The sequence below is a fragment of the Castor canadensis genome, chromosome 12 (assembly GCF_047511655.1).
Source record: "Castor canadensis chromosome 12, mCasCan1.hap1v2, whole genome shotgun sequence".
Classification (NCBI taxonomy): Eukaryota; Metazoa; Chordata; class Mammalia; order Rodentia; family Castoridae; genus Castor; species Castor canadensis.
In genome coordinates, this window is record NC_133397.1 from 92,296,042 (window position 1) to 92,316,064 (window position 20,023).

At 38.8% G+C, this 20,023-nt stretch overlaps 2 protein-coding genes across 2 annotated transcripts in view; both read left to right on the forward strand.

The window, feature by feature from the left end:
* The window catches only part of LOC141414736 (uncharacterized), a 151,471-nt gene extending 132,139 nt beyond the window's left edge, over positions 1-19,332 (forward strand). The window contains exons 12-13 of the mRNA XM_074049038.1: positions 18,653-18,757; positions 19,062-19,332. The gene's annotated coding sequence lies outside the window, so the exon portion shown is untranslated. The remainder of the gene's footprint in view (positions 1-18,652; positions 18,758-19,061) is intronic.
* LOC109687856 (serine/threonine-protein phosphatase 2A 56 kDa regulatory subunit epsilon isoform-like) lies at positions 13,476-14,391 on the forward strand. The gene is given in 2 exon segments (XM_074050470.1): positions 13,476-13,805; positions 13,808-14,391. Coding segments are annotated over 2 exon segments (816 nt in total). The 5' UTR covers positions 13,476-13,573.
* Positions 19,333-20,023: the final 691 nt, after the last annotated feature.

The following is a 20,023-nucleotide window of genomic DNA, read 5'->3' on the forward strand; positions in this document are numbered from 1 at the left end:
ATAAACATGCCTCACACACTACACACACAGCACCACATACACAGCCATACCACAAATACACATACACACACCCCACATGTGTACACAAACCATGCCCACAGATGCACACACACACATACTACAGAGCACATACACTGCATACACCACACGAACACACACTACACACATAACACCACATTTACAACCCATCTCACATACACACAGCACATGTGCATACACACAACCACATATCACACAAGGTTCTATGAGAATCCATGTGGTGGTATGCGGGAATGTGTAGAACCAGAGGGATGTTCTACCTCAGATACAAAACATTGACAAATGTTTGTTCTCTCTTATAAAGAGGAAAAAAACCAATGATTTTCTCTAATTAAAAGAGAAGAACAGTGCCTTACCCAAAATGATATTATACCATAAAATGATATATATATAATGGCTTATATATATATAAATGTTATAATGATTTAACCTGCAGACAACTTTTATTGCTTAAGCAACATTTTTGGCAAAAGAGGACTTACAACAAAATTGCTGACAAACATTAACATTTTTGGCTTGCCAAATGTTGTTATTATAAAATGCAGGTACATTTAATAAACTGTGAAACTATAGCTAAGAAGAAGGTGAGAGTAACGTGGAGCACAAAGGTGCATGTGTATTTTTAGTGCTTGTGACAGCTTTCATGTGTGCATCTCATAAATATTTGCTTGTTAGCTGTATTTTTCTGTGAGACAGCCGTAGTACCAATATTTTCTTCTTGTAGAAATGACGGCCTGATGTCACCATAGTTTCTGCCCCTGGAGTTTCACATAAATTGACACACATGAAGAATGGACATAAGCATGCCTCACACGTGACTTTCTCACTTGAGCACTGGTGCCACCCTCAGGGCCTCTGATGTCTTTCTCTTCTGGGTGTTTAGTTTATGTTGCTAAAACTGCTGGTTGTTTATCCACCAGTGTATCATCCATCTCTCCTTCCTCTCTGGTCATCTACATCTGCCTAGGCTGCTGTAAAAAAATAGCATAGATTTAAACAACAAACATTTGTTTCTCACATTTGTAGAGGCTGGAAGTCCAAGATGAAGGTGATGGCAGATTCAGTGTCTGGTGGGGCTCACTTCCTAGTTTATTGTATGGTGAAGACCAGAGAGATAGAGTAAGCTCTTGTGTCTCTTCTTTTAAGCGCACTAATTCCATTGACAAGGTGTTATCCTCATGACTGAGTTCCTTCCCCAAAACAGCATCTCCTAATGCCATCATCTTAGATGGTGAGACTTCAATATATAAATTTAGGAGAGAAGTACATGAACATAGAGTCCATGACACTGGTAGGGATTACCTCTCATTGTAGAGGTAGAAAGCACCAGGTATTTTCTTCCACAGTCTGTCATGTATCTAAGTAATGAGAGAGAGAGAGAGACAGAGAGGGACAGAGACACAGAGAGAGACAGAGAGGAAGAGAGAAGCAGAAAGAACCTTCTGTCCTTTTAGTACACTTGTGTGAATATATTGATATATTGCCTGGAACAGAAGATGTATCTTGTGGCCTTGCTGGGAATGATGTGAAGGGGTGATAAGAGACAAGGCCTTCTTCAGAGAAGAAGGTCCCTGAACATCCAGAATAGTTATATGAGAGAATAATGGTCCTTATTTTTAAACCTATGGAAGTGGAATCTACTGTTTTGGCCAGACACATCTGGAAATGTTAGATGTGGTGTCTAAACTCATTCCTCATTTCATGCATCTGAGGCTCCACTTAGACTTTTATGGGACAGTTTCTGAGAATATTGGTTTAGAGACCTCTCATCTTGACATTTATGTGGGATGAGAAAAGAGGGATTGATATAAACAACTTTTGTCTGCAAACCACAGACTGTACTCAATGTTCCTGTCCTAAATTTTAAAATCTCCACTCATAGGTCTCTTGGTTGGGATGTGTTGACTTCAACTTTTTCCTAACCTAACAGGGTGCTTAGGTCACAGGGTGCTGGCTTCAGAAGGGATTCAGACAGTTCTCATGGGATCCAAATTAGTTCCTACAATAATAGTTGTTTCAAAAGAGTGAGTCTAGCCTGACTCTCTCTGGCTTCCTGTCTTGCCATATGGTCTTTCTCTCTTGCACATGCTCCCACCTTGCTCCATGCCATCCACCATGACGTGATGCATTAAGGGTCCCTCCCAGAACCACTGCCATGAGTTTTGGGCTTTCAACCTCCAAAATTGTGAGCAAAACAGACTACTTTTTTCGTACTTTACCTGGGGGTATTTTGTTATATTTGGAAAGTGGAGTAAAGCATTACCTTTAGTCCTGAATGAGAAGAGGGAGGGAGCAGTGTTACAGAACTCAGAGCAATATAAAGTGGCACTGTGACAGAAATGCAGTCACTACCCACCTTCTTCCTTCCCCAGTGAACTCAAGCCTCTAGTCAGAATTCAAAGAGTCCAAGAGCCCAACTGAAGAAGCCAAAGAGGTGTAGATTCCTGGGGCCCAAGAGGCAAGAAAACCAGAAGACATGGAGAAGGGGTAAATGGGAAGAAGCAGCAGGGCAGTAAAAAGTGGTTTTGTTCTGTAGTGCTTCTCTGTTGATGTTGACTATGATCATTGACTCTTCTGAGTCTTGTAAGTGAGCACTCTTCAGCACTCACATTTTTCAGACTGCTTTCTTTCAAGCCTTCTTGGAAAGCACCATTGAAACAGGAGCAGAAAAGTAATTTGAATGTTAGAGAATGTGAGTGTGTATACATCATCTGCTCTGGGCTGATTAAAGCTTCACAGCACTCGGGGTGTGCAGCAAGCCCTGGGGAAAGTGTAAGGATTAAAGTATTTCCTTACCCCCATGTGCTTCCTATTTTGATTCCATTATGACATTTGCATCTTACTTTTTTAAAGCAATTAAGCAGTAGCATGATTGGAGAGTGGTTGTTTTACAACAGGAGCACTGAGGTCTCAAAAGCCTGGCCTCTCCATGTCACTGGGAGGACAAGGCTGTCATTGAACACTCCCTTCTCTCTGTGGGCACTGCATGTGTGGAATGGCTCATGTCTGATCTCCCTGCCTGATCTCGTGGTCCTGTCACAGCTCTGTGAACTGCTCTCAGGGCTCTATTTTCCCTTGCTTTTCTAATTTAGCTCTTTTTGCCTGCCTAAAGAATATATACACATATTTTAAAGTCAAAATGTTGTACAAGGCCTTTAATGAAAAACATCAGCACCTCCTTTGCACCCCCTAAGCAGTCCCACGATTGCAATCGTATTATATATGTGTATATATTATTAATTATATACACATATTATATGTGTATATAATATGTATGTATGATCTATATTTTAGATCTAGATTGTGCACATGAGAGAAAGCATGTGACTGCCCTTCTGAACCTGGCTGATTTTGCTTGACACGATCTCTACTTCCATTCATTCCACTATGTGCTATCTGCTTATTATCTGAAAACTGGTTTTTCCTCCTATATTTCATTCATCTTTCTTTTTACTTGTTTATAGAAACAAGGGAATTCAGACCTGTTACTATCTCTTATCTGCCTAATAATTGTTTTAAAATCCTTGCCTTCTAATTCTGTCATTTCTGTAATTTGTTTTCTTGCATCTGTTTACAATGACTACATTTTATTCTGGTCATGGGTCACAATTTTCTACAGCTTAACAGGTCTGGCATCTCTTAAAATTGGATGCTGTCATTGTGAATCCTTGTTGAAAGCTAGATATGCTGACTTCTTACTTGCAGATCAACTGCTTCTTTTAAGCTTTGACAGAGCAGGTTTAAAGTACTCTTTTCTGTTGGACCATTTTAGTCCTACAGCTAAGGTGTGCCTCTTGGAGAACCTACAAACTGAACACCCAACCCCAGCTGTTCATTAAGGACACTTCATTCTGGCAGATGAAACTGATGCTTCTCCAACTGCGTATCAGCTCTGGAATTGTTTATTTTAGCACACCCTGGTTGGTCTTAGCTCAGTCTTCTGCAGTTTCACATAATACATTCATGGCTTAGTGTTCAGCAAATGACTCAAGGCAAATTAGGCTAATTTCTGGAACTCTCTTTTTGTGTGTGTTTAGAGCCCTCATTTATGAAACTCTCCCAACAAATTTCAAATGCTTATGTCTGTGTCCTCAACTCAGCAAAGCCACTATGCTCTGATTGGAATTTCCCTCCCTGAACCACAGTCTGGAAAGTTTTCCCAGAGAGAAGGCTGGGTGCTCACAGGGCTTATATTGGTTCTTTTCTTTCTCTGGGAGATCACAGCTGCTTGTTGTCCAGTGTCTGAAAGCAACTGTTTCTTTTTTTTTTTTAAGTTTTCCAGGTTTTTTTTCTTTCTCTTTTTCTTTTTTTGTTGTGAGAGGATATGTTTGTCCCAGCTACGCTATTGTGGAAACAGAAGCATGGTCTATTTCTTTTTGGTTTTAAATCCTTTTACATTCACCTGTTTATTACTAATAAACATTGTATGTATATATATATATGTATATATACATATGTATATATACATATATATGTATACATATATATGTATATATATATGTATATATATATATGTATATATACATATATATATATATATAACTTGATTTTTAAAAAGAAAACCTCCAATCTGAGAATATCTGTTAACTGATAAGTTTAATTGATTGTATTTATTTGTATAACTGGCACACTTTTGTTACTGCCTGTTTCATGCTTCCTATTTATCATACTTATGTTTCTTTTAACTTTTCTCTCTTATATGTTTGTTGTTCTCATTCTCTGTCTGAAAGTGACTTTGTTTTTCCCTCAGCTTTGAGAATTAGTTTAGCTAAATAGAGAATTCTAGGTTAAGAATACTTCTTCATTGTAACTTTAAAATAACTTTTGTCTTCTTGTTGAAAAGACTGTTTCCATTCTGATTATAATTCTTTAAAAGCCTCTGTTTTGTCATCAGTTCACACTAAGATCTTTATTTTTTTATTGTTTTATTATTCATATGTGCATAACCCCCTCCCTTACCATGCACTCTGCCCCCTCCCTCTCCCCGCCCCTCAATACCCAGCAGAAACTATTTTGCCCTTATTTCTAATTTTGTTGAAGAGAGAGAATAATAGGAAGGACCAAGTGTTCCTGGTTGACATAAGGATAGCTATACAGGGAGTTGACTGACATTAATTTCCTGTGCGTGGGTGTTACCTTCTAGGTTAACTCTTTTTGATCTAACCTTTTCTCTAGTTCCTGGTCCTCTTTTCCTATTGGCCTCAGTTGCTTTTAAGGTATCTGCTTTAGTTTCTCTGCATTGAGGGCAACAAATGCTGGCTAATTTTTTAGGTGTCTTACCTATCCTCACCCCTCCCTTGTGTGCTCTCGCTTTTATCATGTGCTCAAAGTCCAATCCCCTTGTTGTGTTTGCCCTTGATCTAATGTCCACATATGAGAGAGAACTTATGATTTTTGGTCTTTTGGGCCTGGCTAACTTCACTCAGAATGATGTTCTCCAGTTCATCCATTTACCATCAAATGGTAACATTTCATTCTTTATCATGGCTGAGTAGTATTCCATTGTGTAAAGATACCACATTTTCTTAATCCATTCGTCAGTGGTGGGGCATCTTGGCTGTTTCCATAACTTGGCTATTTTGAATAGTGCTGCAATAAACATGGATGTGCAGGTACCTCTGGAGTAACCTGTGTCACAGTCTTTTGGGTATATCCCCAAGAGTAGTATTGCTGGATCAAATGGTAGATCAATGTTTAGTGTTTTAAGTAGCCTCCAAATTTTTTTCCAGAGTGGTTGTACTAGTTTACATTCCCACCAACAGCGTATGAGGGTTCCTTTTTCCCTGCATCCTCGCCAACACCTGTTGTTCATGGTGTTGCTAATGATGGCTATTCTAACAGGGGTGAGGTGGAATCTTAGTGTGATTTTAATTTGCATTTCCTTTATTGCTAGAGATGGTGAGCATTTTTTCTTGTTTTTTGGCCATTTGAATTTCTTCTTTTGAGAAAGTTCTATTGAGTTCACTTGCCCATTTCTTTGTTGGTTCATTGGTTTTGGGAGAATTTAGTTTTTTAAGTTCCCTATATATTCTGGTTATCAGTCCTTTGTCTGATGTATAATTGGCAAATATTTTCTCCCACTCTGTGGGTGTTCTCTTCAGTTTAGAGACCATTTCTTTTGATGAACAGAAGCTTTTTAGTTTTATGAGGTCCCATTTATCTATGCTATCTCTTAGTTGCTGTGCTGATGGGTTTCGCTGAGAAAGTTCTTGCCTATACCTACTAACTCTAGAGTATTTCCTACTCTTTCCTGTATCCATTTTAGAGTTTGTGGTCTGATATTAAGATCCTTGATCCATTTTGAGTTAATCTTGGTATAGGGTGATATACATGGATCTAGTTTCAGATTTTTGTAGACTGCTAACCAGTTTTCCCAGCAGTTTTTGTTGAAGAGGCTGCTATTTCTCCATTGTATATTTTTAGCTCAAAGACAAGTTGGTTATAATTGTGTGGCTTCATATCTGGGTCCTTTCTTCTGTTCCACTGGTCTTCATGTCTGTTTTGTGCCAGTACCATGCTGTTTTTATCATTATTGCTTTGTAATATAGTTTGAAGTCAGGTATCGTGATACCTCCAGCATTGTTCTTTTGATTGAGTATTGTCTTGGCTATTTGTGGCCTCTTGTCACACTAAGATCTTACACTTCCTCTTCCTCCTCTTTTTGTGGTACTGGGGATTGAACTCAGGCCTTTAAACCTGAACCTGCTAGGCAAGAGCTCTACCTCTTAAGATACATTGAACCCCCCCAGCCCCCTGTCTTTTTGTTTTTAGTTTTATTTTTCAGATAAAGTGTTATGCCTAAGTCTTTCTCTGTGTTTTAGTTTCACTGGTATATGTCTCAATTTGGATATCTGTTTCTTCAGTACAACAATAATTTAAAAAAAATTAAGCTCTCCATCATTTTCCTTTGTTCCCCCAGCCCTTCATTCTTAGACTAGTTTCTACAGGTCTGTTTTCCGTTTTCATACATGAGGACAATTTTAAACCTGTTAAAATCACTGTAAGAAGAGGAATAAGGTAGAAAGGAGAAAAATGGAGCAGATGAACCTTTTTGGGATACAACACAAATATGATAAATAGGAGGAATGAAACAGGCAGTAATAATACGAAAACGTCATAATGAAACTCTCAGTATAGATATCATAAACAAACAAAAATGGAGGACATGAAGGACAAACGGGTCCTGTCTGGTGGTTGGTTCTGGTGGGAAGGGGGGGATATAAGGAAAAGGTGTAGGAGAGTGAATATGGTGGAAATTTTATGTACACAGGTATGAAGATGGAAAATCAGACCTGTTCTCACTGTTGAAACTAGTTCTGAAAAACTTTCAGATGTTAATTCTTTGAATTTATAATATGCTTTTTGAATCTTTTCTTTTAGCGTCAATGTTTATCAATTTTTATCATAGTTTCCATAAGTTCATTTGCTATGATCTCTTATTCTTCCCTTTTCATTTGTATTACTTTGTTCTTTGATGTAGTCATTACCTTTTTTCATTTCAGATACAGCTTTTCTTTTCTTTCTGAACAGTTTTGTTTGATTCCTTTTCAAATCTTATTCTTTTAAAAAATCCTTCCTTAATATCTTTAGTACTTTTAAGCATGTTTTTCCATGCCTACTAAAATATTTTATTTAATAACTCGAAGTTCTGGAAGTGTGATCCTGCTCTATGAGTTTGACTTTCCTTCATGGTATGTTGTGTATTTGATTTAAGCTTCTCTGGAGCAGGACTCCCCCTGCCACACCCCCTGTGGTATCTTGTGCAGCCTGAGTGTGGTCATGTCCCTTCAGGAGGCTGGGTATGCCTCTACAAAGTGCTCTGGGTTATTGTTGGCATAGGATAAACTTTATTTTAAGTTTAGGATCAGAGATGGTTAGTATTAAGTAAGACATAAGACTCAAAAACTGACTTAAGTTGGTATTAAAGTTTGTGTTTCATACAGAAGTTTTTCTTCCCTGAGACAGTGTCATAATAAACTTTGTGTGGTCTTTTGTGAGGCTGAGTAGATTTTCTTTTTCCTAGAGCTTCCTTTCATTTACAATACCGTAATTCTGTTCTGTTTTGTCTTGTTTTGTGGTGCAAGAGGATCCAACCTAGGGCTTCATGCATTCTAGGTAAATGCTGTACCACTGAGCTACACCATCCATCCCTAGACTCTCAGTTCTAACTCTACCCTAGTCCTAAATCCTTATCTCCTATCCTGGCTTGGGAAGTGTAAGCCATTCTCTGTTGTTGGGTCTTCCCACCCTTAAACTTAGCTTCATGCCTGCTCAAAGCTCTCTCTGCCTTTGTTTCCTTTGTTTGGGGGCACTGAAAATTTCTTTTTCTTCCCTGTAAGCTCAGTTGTGAGTTGAAAAACAAAATGTTGTTTGAATTTACCCAGAGTTTTTCTCTTGGCTTGACTAACCATCATACTAGAACATAAACCATTCAGAATGATTGTTTCAAAACACAAACCTGATCACATAACTTGCCTATTTAAGATAAATTTTTGAATGAGCCACTAAAGCCTGAATTGCATTTCATACCCCTTTTCAACTGCATCTGCTATCACTGTTCTCCTTGGACTCTGAGCTCCAGTCACACTAGCTCTCTTTCAACAGAAAGCACATGTGGCCTCCAGAGTGCTGTGGCACTTAGCATTCCTGCAGTTTGAGGAGCTGCCCTCCTCAGTACCTGTTTGCTTATTCACTGCTCAGCCAGAGTCACTTTCTCATGGAAACCTTTCCTGACTTGCAGTCTAGGTCAGTTTTCTTCGTTACAAGCTTTTTCTCCAGAAATATTTTCTTAATATGTATTCACACATTCGTCTGTGTCATTATTGACTGACACAAGACTCCCTCAGTATCTGTAAGTTTCACAAGAGCAGACATCATTTTCCTTCCTGTCGATTATGAATCTAATCACATAGAACACACTGCATAAAGGTGGTGTGGATGGATGGATGCATGCATGCATGGATGGAAAGGAGGAAGGACGAGTACAAAAAGAAGAGAGATGGAGAGAAGTGGCCATGCATTGTGGCCAAATAACAAGCCAGGAGCAGTTTTTAGAGCATCATACTTGCAAAAGCACATGAATTTCTTCACATCTTAGTTCTGTTACCTTCACATCATAGCAAACAACTGCTCCTCGTAGAGTGCCCTTAGGTAAGGCATTATTCTGAAAAAAAGTGGGTGGTGTGTAATTATTTTGAACATTTGAAAGCATTTATATAACTTGAATCTCATGTTACATTTTTTTGTTTTTGTTTTGTCTTTTTTTGTAGTACTTGGGTTGGAACTCAGGGCCTTGTGCTTACTAGGCAGGTACTCTATGCCTTCAGCCACACATCCCTAGCCCTTTTTCCTGTAGTTTATTTTTCAAAATGGGTCTTGATTTTTGCCTACAGCCAACCTCAGACTTCAATCCTCCTATCTACAGACTCCCAGTTAGCTGGGATTGTAGTTGTGAACCACTATACCCAGCTTGATTGTTGAGAAGGGCTCTCACTAATTTTTTGCCCAGGCTGGTTTCAATCTATGATCTTCCTGATCTGTGATTCCCAAATAGCTGGGATTATACAAGTGGGTTACCATGCTTGGTTCTATTATGGATTGAAAAACATGTTCTTATTTCCTATAATTTGATGTATGCTTAGCATATACTTGCCAGAATCTTTTTCCTTCAGAGGTGTTATTGACAAGTGCTAGAGAATTTCAGTCCTCATTTTATGATGTTGTGATTGATCTCAATATACCTGTCAAAAATGGCTGCTGTGAGATACCTTAAAGCAACTGAGGCCAATAGGAAAAGGGGACCAGGAACTAGAGAAAAGGTTAGATCAAAAAGAATTAGCCTAGAAGGTAACACCCACGCACAGAAATCAATGTGAGTCAATGCCCTGTATAGCTATCCTTATCTCAACCAGCAAAACCCCTTGTTCCTTCCTATTATTGCTTATACTCTCTCTACAACAAAATTAGAAATAAGGGCAAAATAGTTTCTGCTGGGTATTGAGAGGGGGAGCGGGAGGGGGTGGAGTGGGTGGTAAGGGAGGGGGGTGGGGGCAGGGGGGAGAAATGAACCAAGCCTTGTATGCACATATGAATAATAAAAGAAAAATGAAGAAAAAAAAATGGCTGCTGTGAATGAAGCAGTGGCTAATATTCTATGTTTAGCAATAGCAATATTTATATTACAGACCTACAAAACAAACATATACACTTCTATAGATGGAACTATGGTTTCCTAAGAACATCTTTAATATCCTAAGTGGTCACCCTACTCATGGATTTGATTTAAGGAAATCTGCGCATTTTATACATGTCATCACCACCTATATGGCTAAGCTTGTTAGGATCCAAGTATATTAGTATTAAAGGACTTGCCCCACTTTGTTTTCCATGTTGTAGTTTTTCTTCCAGTTTTTAAAAATAATATATTCATACATGTATAAAATAATCTTGTCCTGACAGCACTTAAATGCAGAAAGATCTTACAAGTCCCAGATTTCAACCTTACATAAACCTGTTGTGAAGATGGAGGAGGAGCTTCAGAAGGTTCAGTTTGGAAAAGTATTTGCACTTGCAGCTCTGTCTTCTACAAGGGAACTCTGTATTAAACTTGACTCTAGCAAATAACTTCTAAATTGACAGCTGGTTGCTAAAGATCAAGAAATAGAAATGGTACATAATACCTTTTTTAAAGGCTTAACATTGCTATTGCTGTAGCATTCCTGCAATTTCACAAAACAGTTATTTTACTTTTTATAGGACATTATATAAAGACATGTCTTTCAACTTTAGATTTTTTTGGATGTTTATATTTAAAGAGATTAATATATGTCTACTATTTTCCAAGCAATTCAAGAAAATCTTCCTTGAATGTGTGCCTTGCATTACTTTTAGGCAGAATTATAAAACACATTGGCATAGTAATCAGCTAAGAACAAAGAAGCTGAGGTTTACTCTGCTAAATTATAACCTTAGAAATATTCTTTTAAGCCCTCTTTATTTACTAATTGGATGGGTTCTATTCAACTGTTATTCAGTTGATTGTGCCTGACATTGCACCTGCCACTGGGGTATAATGTTCAAAATATACAGGCTCCTGCCCTCAAGGACTTCCTGGTGTTGGCACATAAGTAATTTGGGATGAATGTTCTACCATGGCTTTATAGAGGGAAGTCCTAATGAGCCTAGGGTTGTCAGGGAGGAGTTCACAGGGAAGACTACTGAACTCAGAGTGAGGAGGCCTCCCACTCAGAGGGAGCAACCACATAGGCCATGGTACAGACATGTATACTGATCTTATGGAAAAGAGGAGAAGGTAAAGGAGGGCGAATATGGCTGAGGAACTTTGTAGACACGTATGAATATGGAACACTGAAACCTGTCAAAGTCATTGCAAGAAGAGGAGTGGGGAAAGAGGGAGAATAACGGAGGGGATGAACCCCCTCCAATAACAGAGGGATGAACCTAGAGCATAATATATGTATATATGGAAATATCACAATAAAACCCCTTGTGTAACTAGCATATATACTAAAAACATTTTTTAAAAGAAAATATTATGAACAACTGAAAGCCAAACATTAGGTAACTTAGATGAAATCAGTAAATTCCTGAAAAACAAAAACTACTGAAACTGAGTTAAGGAAAGATGGAAAGACTGAATAAACCTATTATCAATAAAGAGCTTGAACAGAAATGTGAGAACTGTGAAGCAAAATTGAGGCCTAGATTACTTTACCTGTGAATTCTTTCAAATGTTTCCAGACAAATTGGTGTAAAATGTTCACAAATTCTCCCAAAGATAGAAGGGGAGCGATCACTACCCTGTGCATTTCACGTGACACCAGTGTCACCACACTGCCAGAAGAAGCAGAATACATTCCAAGAAAGTAAAACTATGGTCCAACATCTCTCATGACTGTAGATTGTTTAAGTCTCAAGAAAATACTATAAAACTGAATCTAACAAACATAAAATGGATTTTACATCATGATCAAATGGGGTTTATCCCATGAATGTAGGATTGGTTGAACACCTGAGAATCAATTCATGTAATGTGTCCTATCAATATTATCATGAACAAAAACCACACTGTCTTCTCGAGTAGATGCAGGAAAGCATTTCACAAAATCCAATCCCCTTGCATGGCAAAAATCACTCCATAAACTAAGAACAGAAGGAAACTTCCCAACCTACAAAAATCATGTAGGAAAAACCTAGAGCAAACACTGTACTTAAAGGTGAAAGACTTAATACTCTCCCCCTAATGTAAATAACAAGACAAGAATGCCTAGGAGGCCTCTGCAGTTCAGGATTTGATGGAGCTTCTAGCCAGGGAAATTAGGCAAGAAAAAGTAATGAAAAGCAACAAAACTGAAAAAAGAGGTAAAAACTCTCGATGTTTGTGGGCACTATGATCTAGGACATAGAAAATCCTAAGGAATCCACTAAAAAAACTATGAGAACTAAGAAGTTTGGTAAAATTCTAAAACACAAAATCAATAAATATACAATAATCTGTTGTATTCCTTATTTCTCTACATTAGCAATGATTAGTCAGAAAGTGAAAATGAGAAAATGATTCTATCAAATCCAATTATATTGAAAAGCAGATCAGAAAAGGACAAAATAGTTGGGTGCATGTGGCTCATGCCCATAATCCTAATTACTCAGGAAGCAGAGATCAGGAGGATTGTGGTTCAAAGTCAGCCCAGGCAAATAGTTTGTGAGACCCTATCCTGAAAAAACCCTTCACAAAAAATGGCTGTTGGAGTGGCTCAAGGTATAAGCCCTGAGTTCAAACCCCAGTACCAACAAAAAAAGAAAAGGACAAAATAGTTAGAAATATATTTAGCAAATAAGTGCAAAGCTTGTATTTTATAAAACTACAAAATGTTGTCAAGAGAAAGTTCAAGTCCAGGGGTGCTACTGGGCAGGAAGTTTGGTTGCGTGTGTGCAATGGACTCAGCCGGCTGGTGATATTGACAATAGGAGAGAGAAAGCTGCATTGACGGGGACCCACGCGGGTAGCGAATGGCGGCTCTGGCAGCGGCGGCTCCAGCTCCAGCGGCTCCTTCTCCTCCTCCAGACTCCTCTGTTCGCTGCCGCTGCAGATCCAGTCTTCCTCCCTCCTTTCCCACCCTCCCCACGTCGCCTCCACTGCTGCCAGGTCCGGGGCAACAAGCAGAGGCGCCGCCCGCCGGGAATGTGAGCGAGGAGCCACAGGCGGAGCCGCCACGGGGTCGGTGCAGATTTGATGGGACGAGCCCGCGGGGCAGGATCGTGAGGCCGCCGCTGCCGCCGGAGCGCTGAGGTTCGGGTCCTGCCCTGAGGCCTAGAGGCGCCGCCGCCGCCGCCGCGGAACCGGAGGGACGCCGCACGGGACAGCCATCGCCCCGGGCTGCCCGCCGCTGCGCGGACAGCCCTCTGCACGACCTGGTCCCGCCGCCCACCCCTGCTGCGGCCTGCTCGCCAGTCTCCCGCCCCTCGAAGCCACAGATCATCTTCGGATTCTTCCCCAGAAGCTTCAAGTTGGGATATGTCTTCAGCACCAACTACTCCTCCATCAGTGGATAAAGTAGATGGATTTTCTCAGAAGTCCGTCAGAAAAGCCAGACAGAAGAGGTCGCAAAGTTCCTCACAGTTTAGGTCTCAAGGCAAGCCTATTGAGTTAACACCTCTGCCACTGCTAAAAGATGTTCCAACCTCAGAGCAGCCTGAACTGTTCCTAAAGAAACTTCAGCAGTGCTGTGTCATTTTTGACTTCATGGACACACTGATCTTAAAATGAAAGAATACAAGCGCTGCACTCTTAATGAACTGGTGGACTACATTACAATAAGCAGAGGCTGTTTGACAGAGCAGACTTACCCTGAAGTAGTTAGAATGGTATCTTGCAATATATTCAGAACTCTCCCTCCTAGTGATAGCAATGAATTTGATCCAGAAGAAGATGAACCTACCCTTGAGGCATCGTGGCCACATTTACAGCTTGTATCTGAATTTTTCATACGATTTTTGGAAAGCCAAGAATTCCAACCCAGCATTGCCAAAAAATATATAGATCAGAAATTTGTATTACAGCTTTTGGAGCTATTTGACAGTGAAGACCGTGGGGAACGGAACTACTTAAAAACAGTCTTACACAGAATTTATAGCAAGTTTCTTGCTCTTAGAGCATTTATCTGAAAACAAATTAACAATATTTTTCTAAGGTTTGTTTATGAAACAGAGCACTTCAATGGTGTAGCTGAACTGCTGGGAATATTAGGAATTATTATCAATGACTTTGCTTTACCTCTTAAGGCAGAACACAAACAGTTTCTGGTGAAAGTGTTGATCCCTTTGCACACTTAAATAAATTTTTGCTGATATCACAAAATGAGAGAAAACATTTACAAACCATTTATCTGATAAGAGGTTTGTATCTGAAATGAATAAAGAACACTTACAACTTAATAACCAAACTAAAATTGAGCAAAGGATATCAATGGAAATGTAAGCTCATGAAAAGGTGCTCAGTATCATTGATAATCAGAGAAATGCACATCAGAACCACACATTTCACAATCACTATGGGGGCTGCAATTAAAAATACCATGAGAAGTGTTGACAAAGATGTGGAGAAAGTGGGACCCCCCATCTGTTGATGGTGGGAATGTAAAATAACAAGGCCACCTCAGAGAACACTCGAGCAGTTCCTCAGAATGTGAAAGCTAGAATCACCACACAGCCCAGAAATCCTACTCCTAACTTTCCAAGAGGAATGAAAACATATGTCCATATAAAACTGTGCACAGTGCTCATGGCAGCATTCTGTATAATAGTCCTAAAGTATAACAACAAACATGTCCCCAACTCACGAATGGTTATTCGTGGTGCATTGTGCACTGGAATATCACTAGATAACACAAGTAGCAAAGCACTGGTACCTGGTAAAACATTGATGCTCCTGATAATTTATTCTAAGTGAAGAATGGCAGTCACAAAAGACCACATGCACACTGCATGATTCCATTTTACGAAACATCCAGAATATGGTGATCATAGAGACAGAAAGTAAATTAGGGATTGCTTAGGGTTATGGGGGAAGGACAGGGTGACCACTAATTGGCACTGAGTTCCTTTTTTTAAGTGATGAAAGAGTTCTCATGTTAGATTTGGCAATGATTTCCCAGCTCTATTAATATGTTACAAGTCATTGAGTTTGATACTTGAAGGGCATGAATTATATGGTATGTGAATTGTAATCCAGTACAGCCATTGCCAAAATAATGATGCTCCATTTTGTATTCCTGCCAGCAAAATATATGAGATTGTCATTGCTTCTTTTAATGTTTGTTAATATGAACTAACAAATTTACCAATTTGACAGACTGGAACAATGTCTTTGATAGACTTCTCAATTCAACTGAAAAGCATTTAGCAACATCTAGATGCATGACCAGAGTGGGGAATAATGGTGGCACCTAGTGGCTAAAGGCCAGGGATATTGCTGAACATTTTACAGTGCATAGAGTAGTCTCCCACACCAAATAACTGTTCATCCCAAAAGGTTAGTAGTGTCAAGAAACTCTGCAGACTGAGGCCAATAGGAAAAGGGGACCAGGAACTAGAGAAAAGGTTAGATCAAAAAGAATTAACCTAGAAGGTAACACCCACGCACAGGAAATCAATGTGAGTCAATGCTCTGTATAGCTATCCTTGTCTCAACCAGCAAAAACCCTTGTTCCTTCCTATTATTGCTTATACTCTCTCTACAACAAAATTAGAAATAAGGGCAAAATAGTTTCTGCTGGGTATTGAGGGGGGGGAGCGGGAGGGGGTGGAGTGGGTGGTAAGGGAGGGGTGGGGGCAGGGGGGAGAAATGAACCAAGCCTTGTATGCACATATGAATAACAAAAGAAAAATGAAAAAAAAAAGAAACTGCATTATAAATAACATTATTTGCATTTATATCTATTTGACTACTAGCAAGTGTACATTTTTTCAATGTGTTTCCTGTTGTATTTTTTCTTTTGCAGATTTTCTGACATATCATTAGTTCATGTTCAGTGGCACTTTGTACAAATTCTTTATATTAGTAAACATTAACTTTAATTTTCTGAATTTATTTTCTTAGGGTTATTTTCAAATTTTAGTTTACATTGGATATCAAAATATTTCTTTTTATGTAGTTAAATTTATTGTGCATTGTATCTAGGAAAATTTCCCACAGATCGATGTCATAGGGACTATACATCTACAACTTATGTTCCTTAATTATGGAGTACAATGATATTCCATCCGAAAGTTATGAGTTAGTAACTCATGATGAGCAGGAGTCACATATACCATGTCAGTCATATATGAATGATATGTCAGGGAATATAAAGAAATAACTAAAAAAGAAAAAGAGAGAACCAAAACTGAAGATAGAGATTGGTTTCATTTTGGGAATGATAAGATGACTTAACTGAATGAATTTCTGTTCAGAGAGATGAGGAAAGTAGCACTATATGCGTGTGTATTGTGTATGTACTGTTAAGGAGGACACTATTTTAAATCAAGAAATTAAAAGTTATTCTCTGTATAATATATGGCAAAAATTTCTGACTCCCTGATAATATGTCAGCTAAGTGAATGAATGGGAATAAGTGTAACTCTCTTCCTATTATTATACAGGTGGAGAATGAGTTAGATTCTGCTCATTCTGAAATAGAACTCCTCAGGAGTCAGATGACAAATGAGAGAATCTCCATGCAGAATCTGGAAGCTCACTGGTGGTCAAACGAGACAAAGAATACTAGTCTTAGACAGAACTTCAAGAAAAAGAATCTGAAATTCAGCTTCTTAAAGAATGCCTGTGTTTGGCAGAAACTAAAATGTGAATTTGCTAACAATATAATATAAAGCTGTATTTCTGAAGTTTTATACTTTATAGATTATTAGAATTTAAAACTGGAATGTAGAAAATATAGTTCCCACAATTTTCCATTAATTAAAATGAGGAGCAGAAGTATTGTGATTTGCCTAAGATTTAATAGCATTATCTATTATGTTTTGCCTTATCTAAGACATTTAATTCTAACCATCCCTGCTGATTGTTTCTGGCAAGGGTTAGGGTATGATAGAATGTCTGACCTAAAATGCTGCCATTAGGAAATAAATATAAGCAGAGTAGAAAAATTAAGCACTCTGAATTCAGAAGAATTTTTATTTTTATGGATTGTGTGGTATCGCTACCTAGTCCTTACTGTACACATGGAAGAACTCCTGAATTCACGAAATACTGGACACTAACCAGAACATTCATCCTGACCTTTTTTTTTTCTGTTTTACTTCTAAGAATCCCTAGCAATACTGGGATTTTATTAGAAGACCCCCTAACAAGCTGGGCACAGTGGCTCACTCCTGTAATCCCAGCTATGTGGGAGGCAGAGAGCAGGAGGATGGTAGTTTGAGGCAAACTGACAGCATGGCTCAAGTGGCAAAGCACTTGCCTAGCAATCATGAGGCCCTGAGTTCAAACTCCAGTACCAAAAGACCCCTGGCTGGAGATTTGGATGGAAATGTCTGACTGGATAGTGAATGTTTATTTTTTACTAAACTGGTCCCTCTAACACAGCTAATGGCTATCCTTAGGCTCTGTTCTTATCTATCCCAACTAGAACACTTTCTCATCCAGTCTCTACTGTGCCCTCTCTTCTGAGCCTGGACCTGGGGATGCATAGGAATCATGGTCTCAGCAACCAGCCACTCCTAGGAGCCCCTGGAGAGCAAAGTCCACAGAGCCAGGGCCTGTCTCCTTTGGACACACTCCCAGGTCCTGGCAGAGGTCACTGAATCATTCTTCTCACTTACTGTAGCTGGGCTATTGTGATACCTTCAGCTGGTTTTACAGGATCCTTTCCTCACACTGGTGGGAGCACATCTACCACCCCAAGTCTAATACACTCTGTATTAGACTGGCTGGTAAGTGCTCACTTAGAACTAGCTAGCATAATAAAATTCCATGTTCATACTCTTGCATTTAGATTTCAGCAGTCTGCACTGCCATCCTGAAAGCAAGCAGAAAGGACAGAATGTTCTACGAAAGCCACACTCACCTGTTACTGTCTTCGTGATGGTGTGCTCTATCACAGGGTTTTGAAGCATGCTTTAGCCTTAAGGAACATCCTATTAAATTTAAGAATTTTTAGGTGTGTAACACTGTGCATATTAAATTTCATTTTAAGTACCTGTACAGTACTTATATTAACATATATAAAACAGACCATATTAACCTGGTGCTTGTAAATTCTGGTGTTAATTTGATCAAAGTACTTTTATAAAAATTATTTGTAGTAAATGGATAATACAGATTAATATCATGTACATTGTCCCATCTATATATAGAAAGACTAAGAAGAAAATTAATTTAATGAGACTGAGGTTGTTTAGGCTTTTCAAATAAATTAGTTTGTACACTGAATACATCTAAAGTATGCTCATTTTAGACATAGCATAAATTTGTCCATAAAAGTCACAGTGTGACTTGGATTCAGTTGAGAACCATTGCCAACATGGTTGAATCCATTCTAGGAGTCACAATCACATTAAGTTGAATCAACTGCCACTCTTATCCTCACTTACACAGGGCTGTGCAGAGTAGAGATGTGGCCCAGTTCAGAAATGTCCTGACATGACTAGAAGCGGATGTAGACATTACCAAAAGACAACTAGGGACAGAGCGCTTTGAAAGGTAAGCTTATCTCTATTCAGCCTGGAAGGTTATCTCCTAGGTAAAAATAGATCTTGTTTGGTTTTTTGGTTTGTTTTATTTTTTGAGACAGCTCTATAGACCAGGCTGGCCTCAAATCTGCAATCACCTGCATCAGGCTCTAGAGTGCTGCTAATACAGGCATGAACACCACATCCCACGCAACAGTAGGTTTTAGTTATTTCTTGATAGTTTGATTTGAAAGCATGAATTGAGCTGCATTGTTGTGACAGTTTTTGTAATGTCACGGAATATAAAATTTAAAGACATCACTATTTTGCTTTAGGGAGAGGGCTGTCCAACAACATTGCCACCAAAATCGTTCAAGTAATGCTTATCATTTGAGCTCAATGAAGCCAAGTTCAAAATGTCACTCACCAGAACGTGCTCACCATCGATCTCCTGACCGAGGCCTTGATCGATCGCTAGAAGAGTAAGTCCACTAAGGATCTGTTCTGGGAGTGCCTAGCAATGTTTTCAGTGAATATCTGAGGGAGAAAGGAAACGGATATGTAAGCATGACTACCAGGATATGCTGCCATAAAAATAAAAGGTTTTCATAATTCAATTAGTTTTATGCAAATGTACACTTAAGTACAAGATCTCTAATATTTTACCTAATATGTTATATTTTCAAATCTTGATTTTTGCTTCTGTAACATTTTTCATGTACTTTTATTAACAATGTTGGTTAATCATAGCAGCACTGTAAAAATACATATGCTCTAGGAAATAATAAGCTACTTTTTCAGAGGAAAATATTTTCAGTGTATTGCTATAGGTCGTGAATTTTCTAAAATAATCTTTTTGTTTGGAACTAATTTAAAATGTGGTGAAGTTACAAAAATAAAAATAAGACCCTCCACTCAAACTCACTGCTGCTTTATCATATTCACAGCGCTGGTCCATGCACCCTCTTGGACAACCTCCCTCTGGCCACTGCACATAGACACACAAACACCCAAAAGTAGCCAGCACCTCTGATTCCAAAGCATCCTCACTGGTCTGTTTGCCTTGTTCCATTCCGTGTTTATTTGTTCTTTCTTCTCCTGCAAGAACCCTGGCTCCATCAACATATTTACTCCACATTAGTGTAGATTACTCATTCACTTAGCCCAAGAATGCATCTGAAATAGTTTCATAATTTCCTTACCAATGTCACTTCATAAACACTCTGACTTAATAGAAATTCAGTATGTATTTGCAGTCCTTCCTTCCTGTCTCCATACACCATCTTGCCCAAGTACT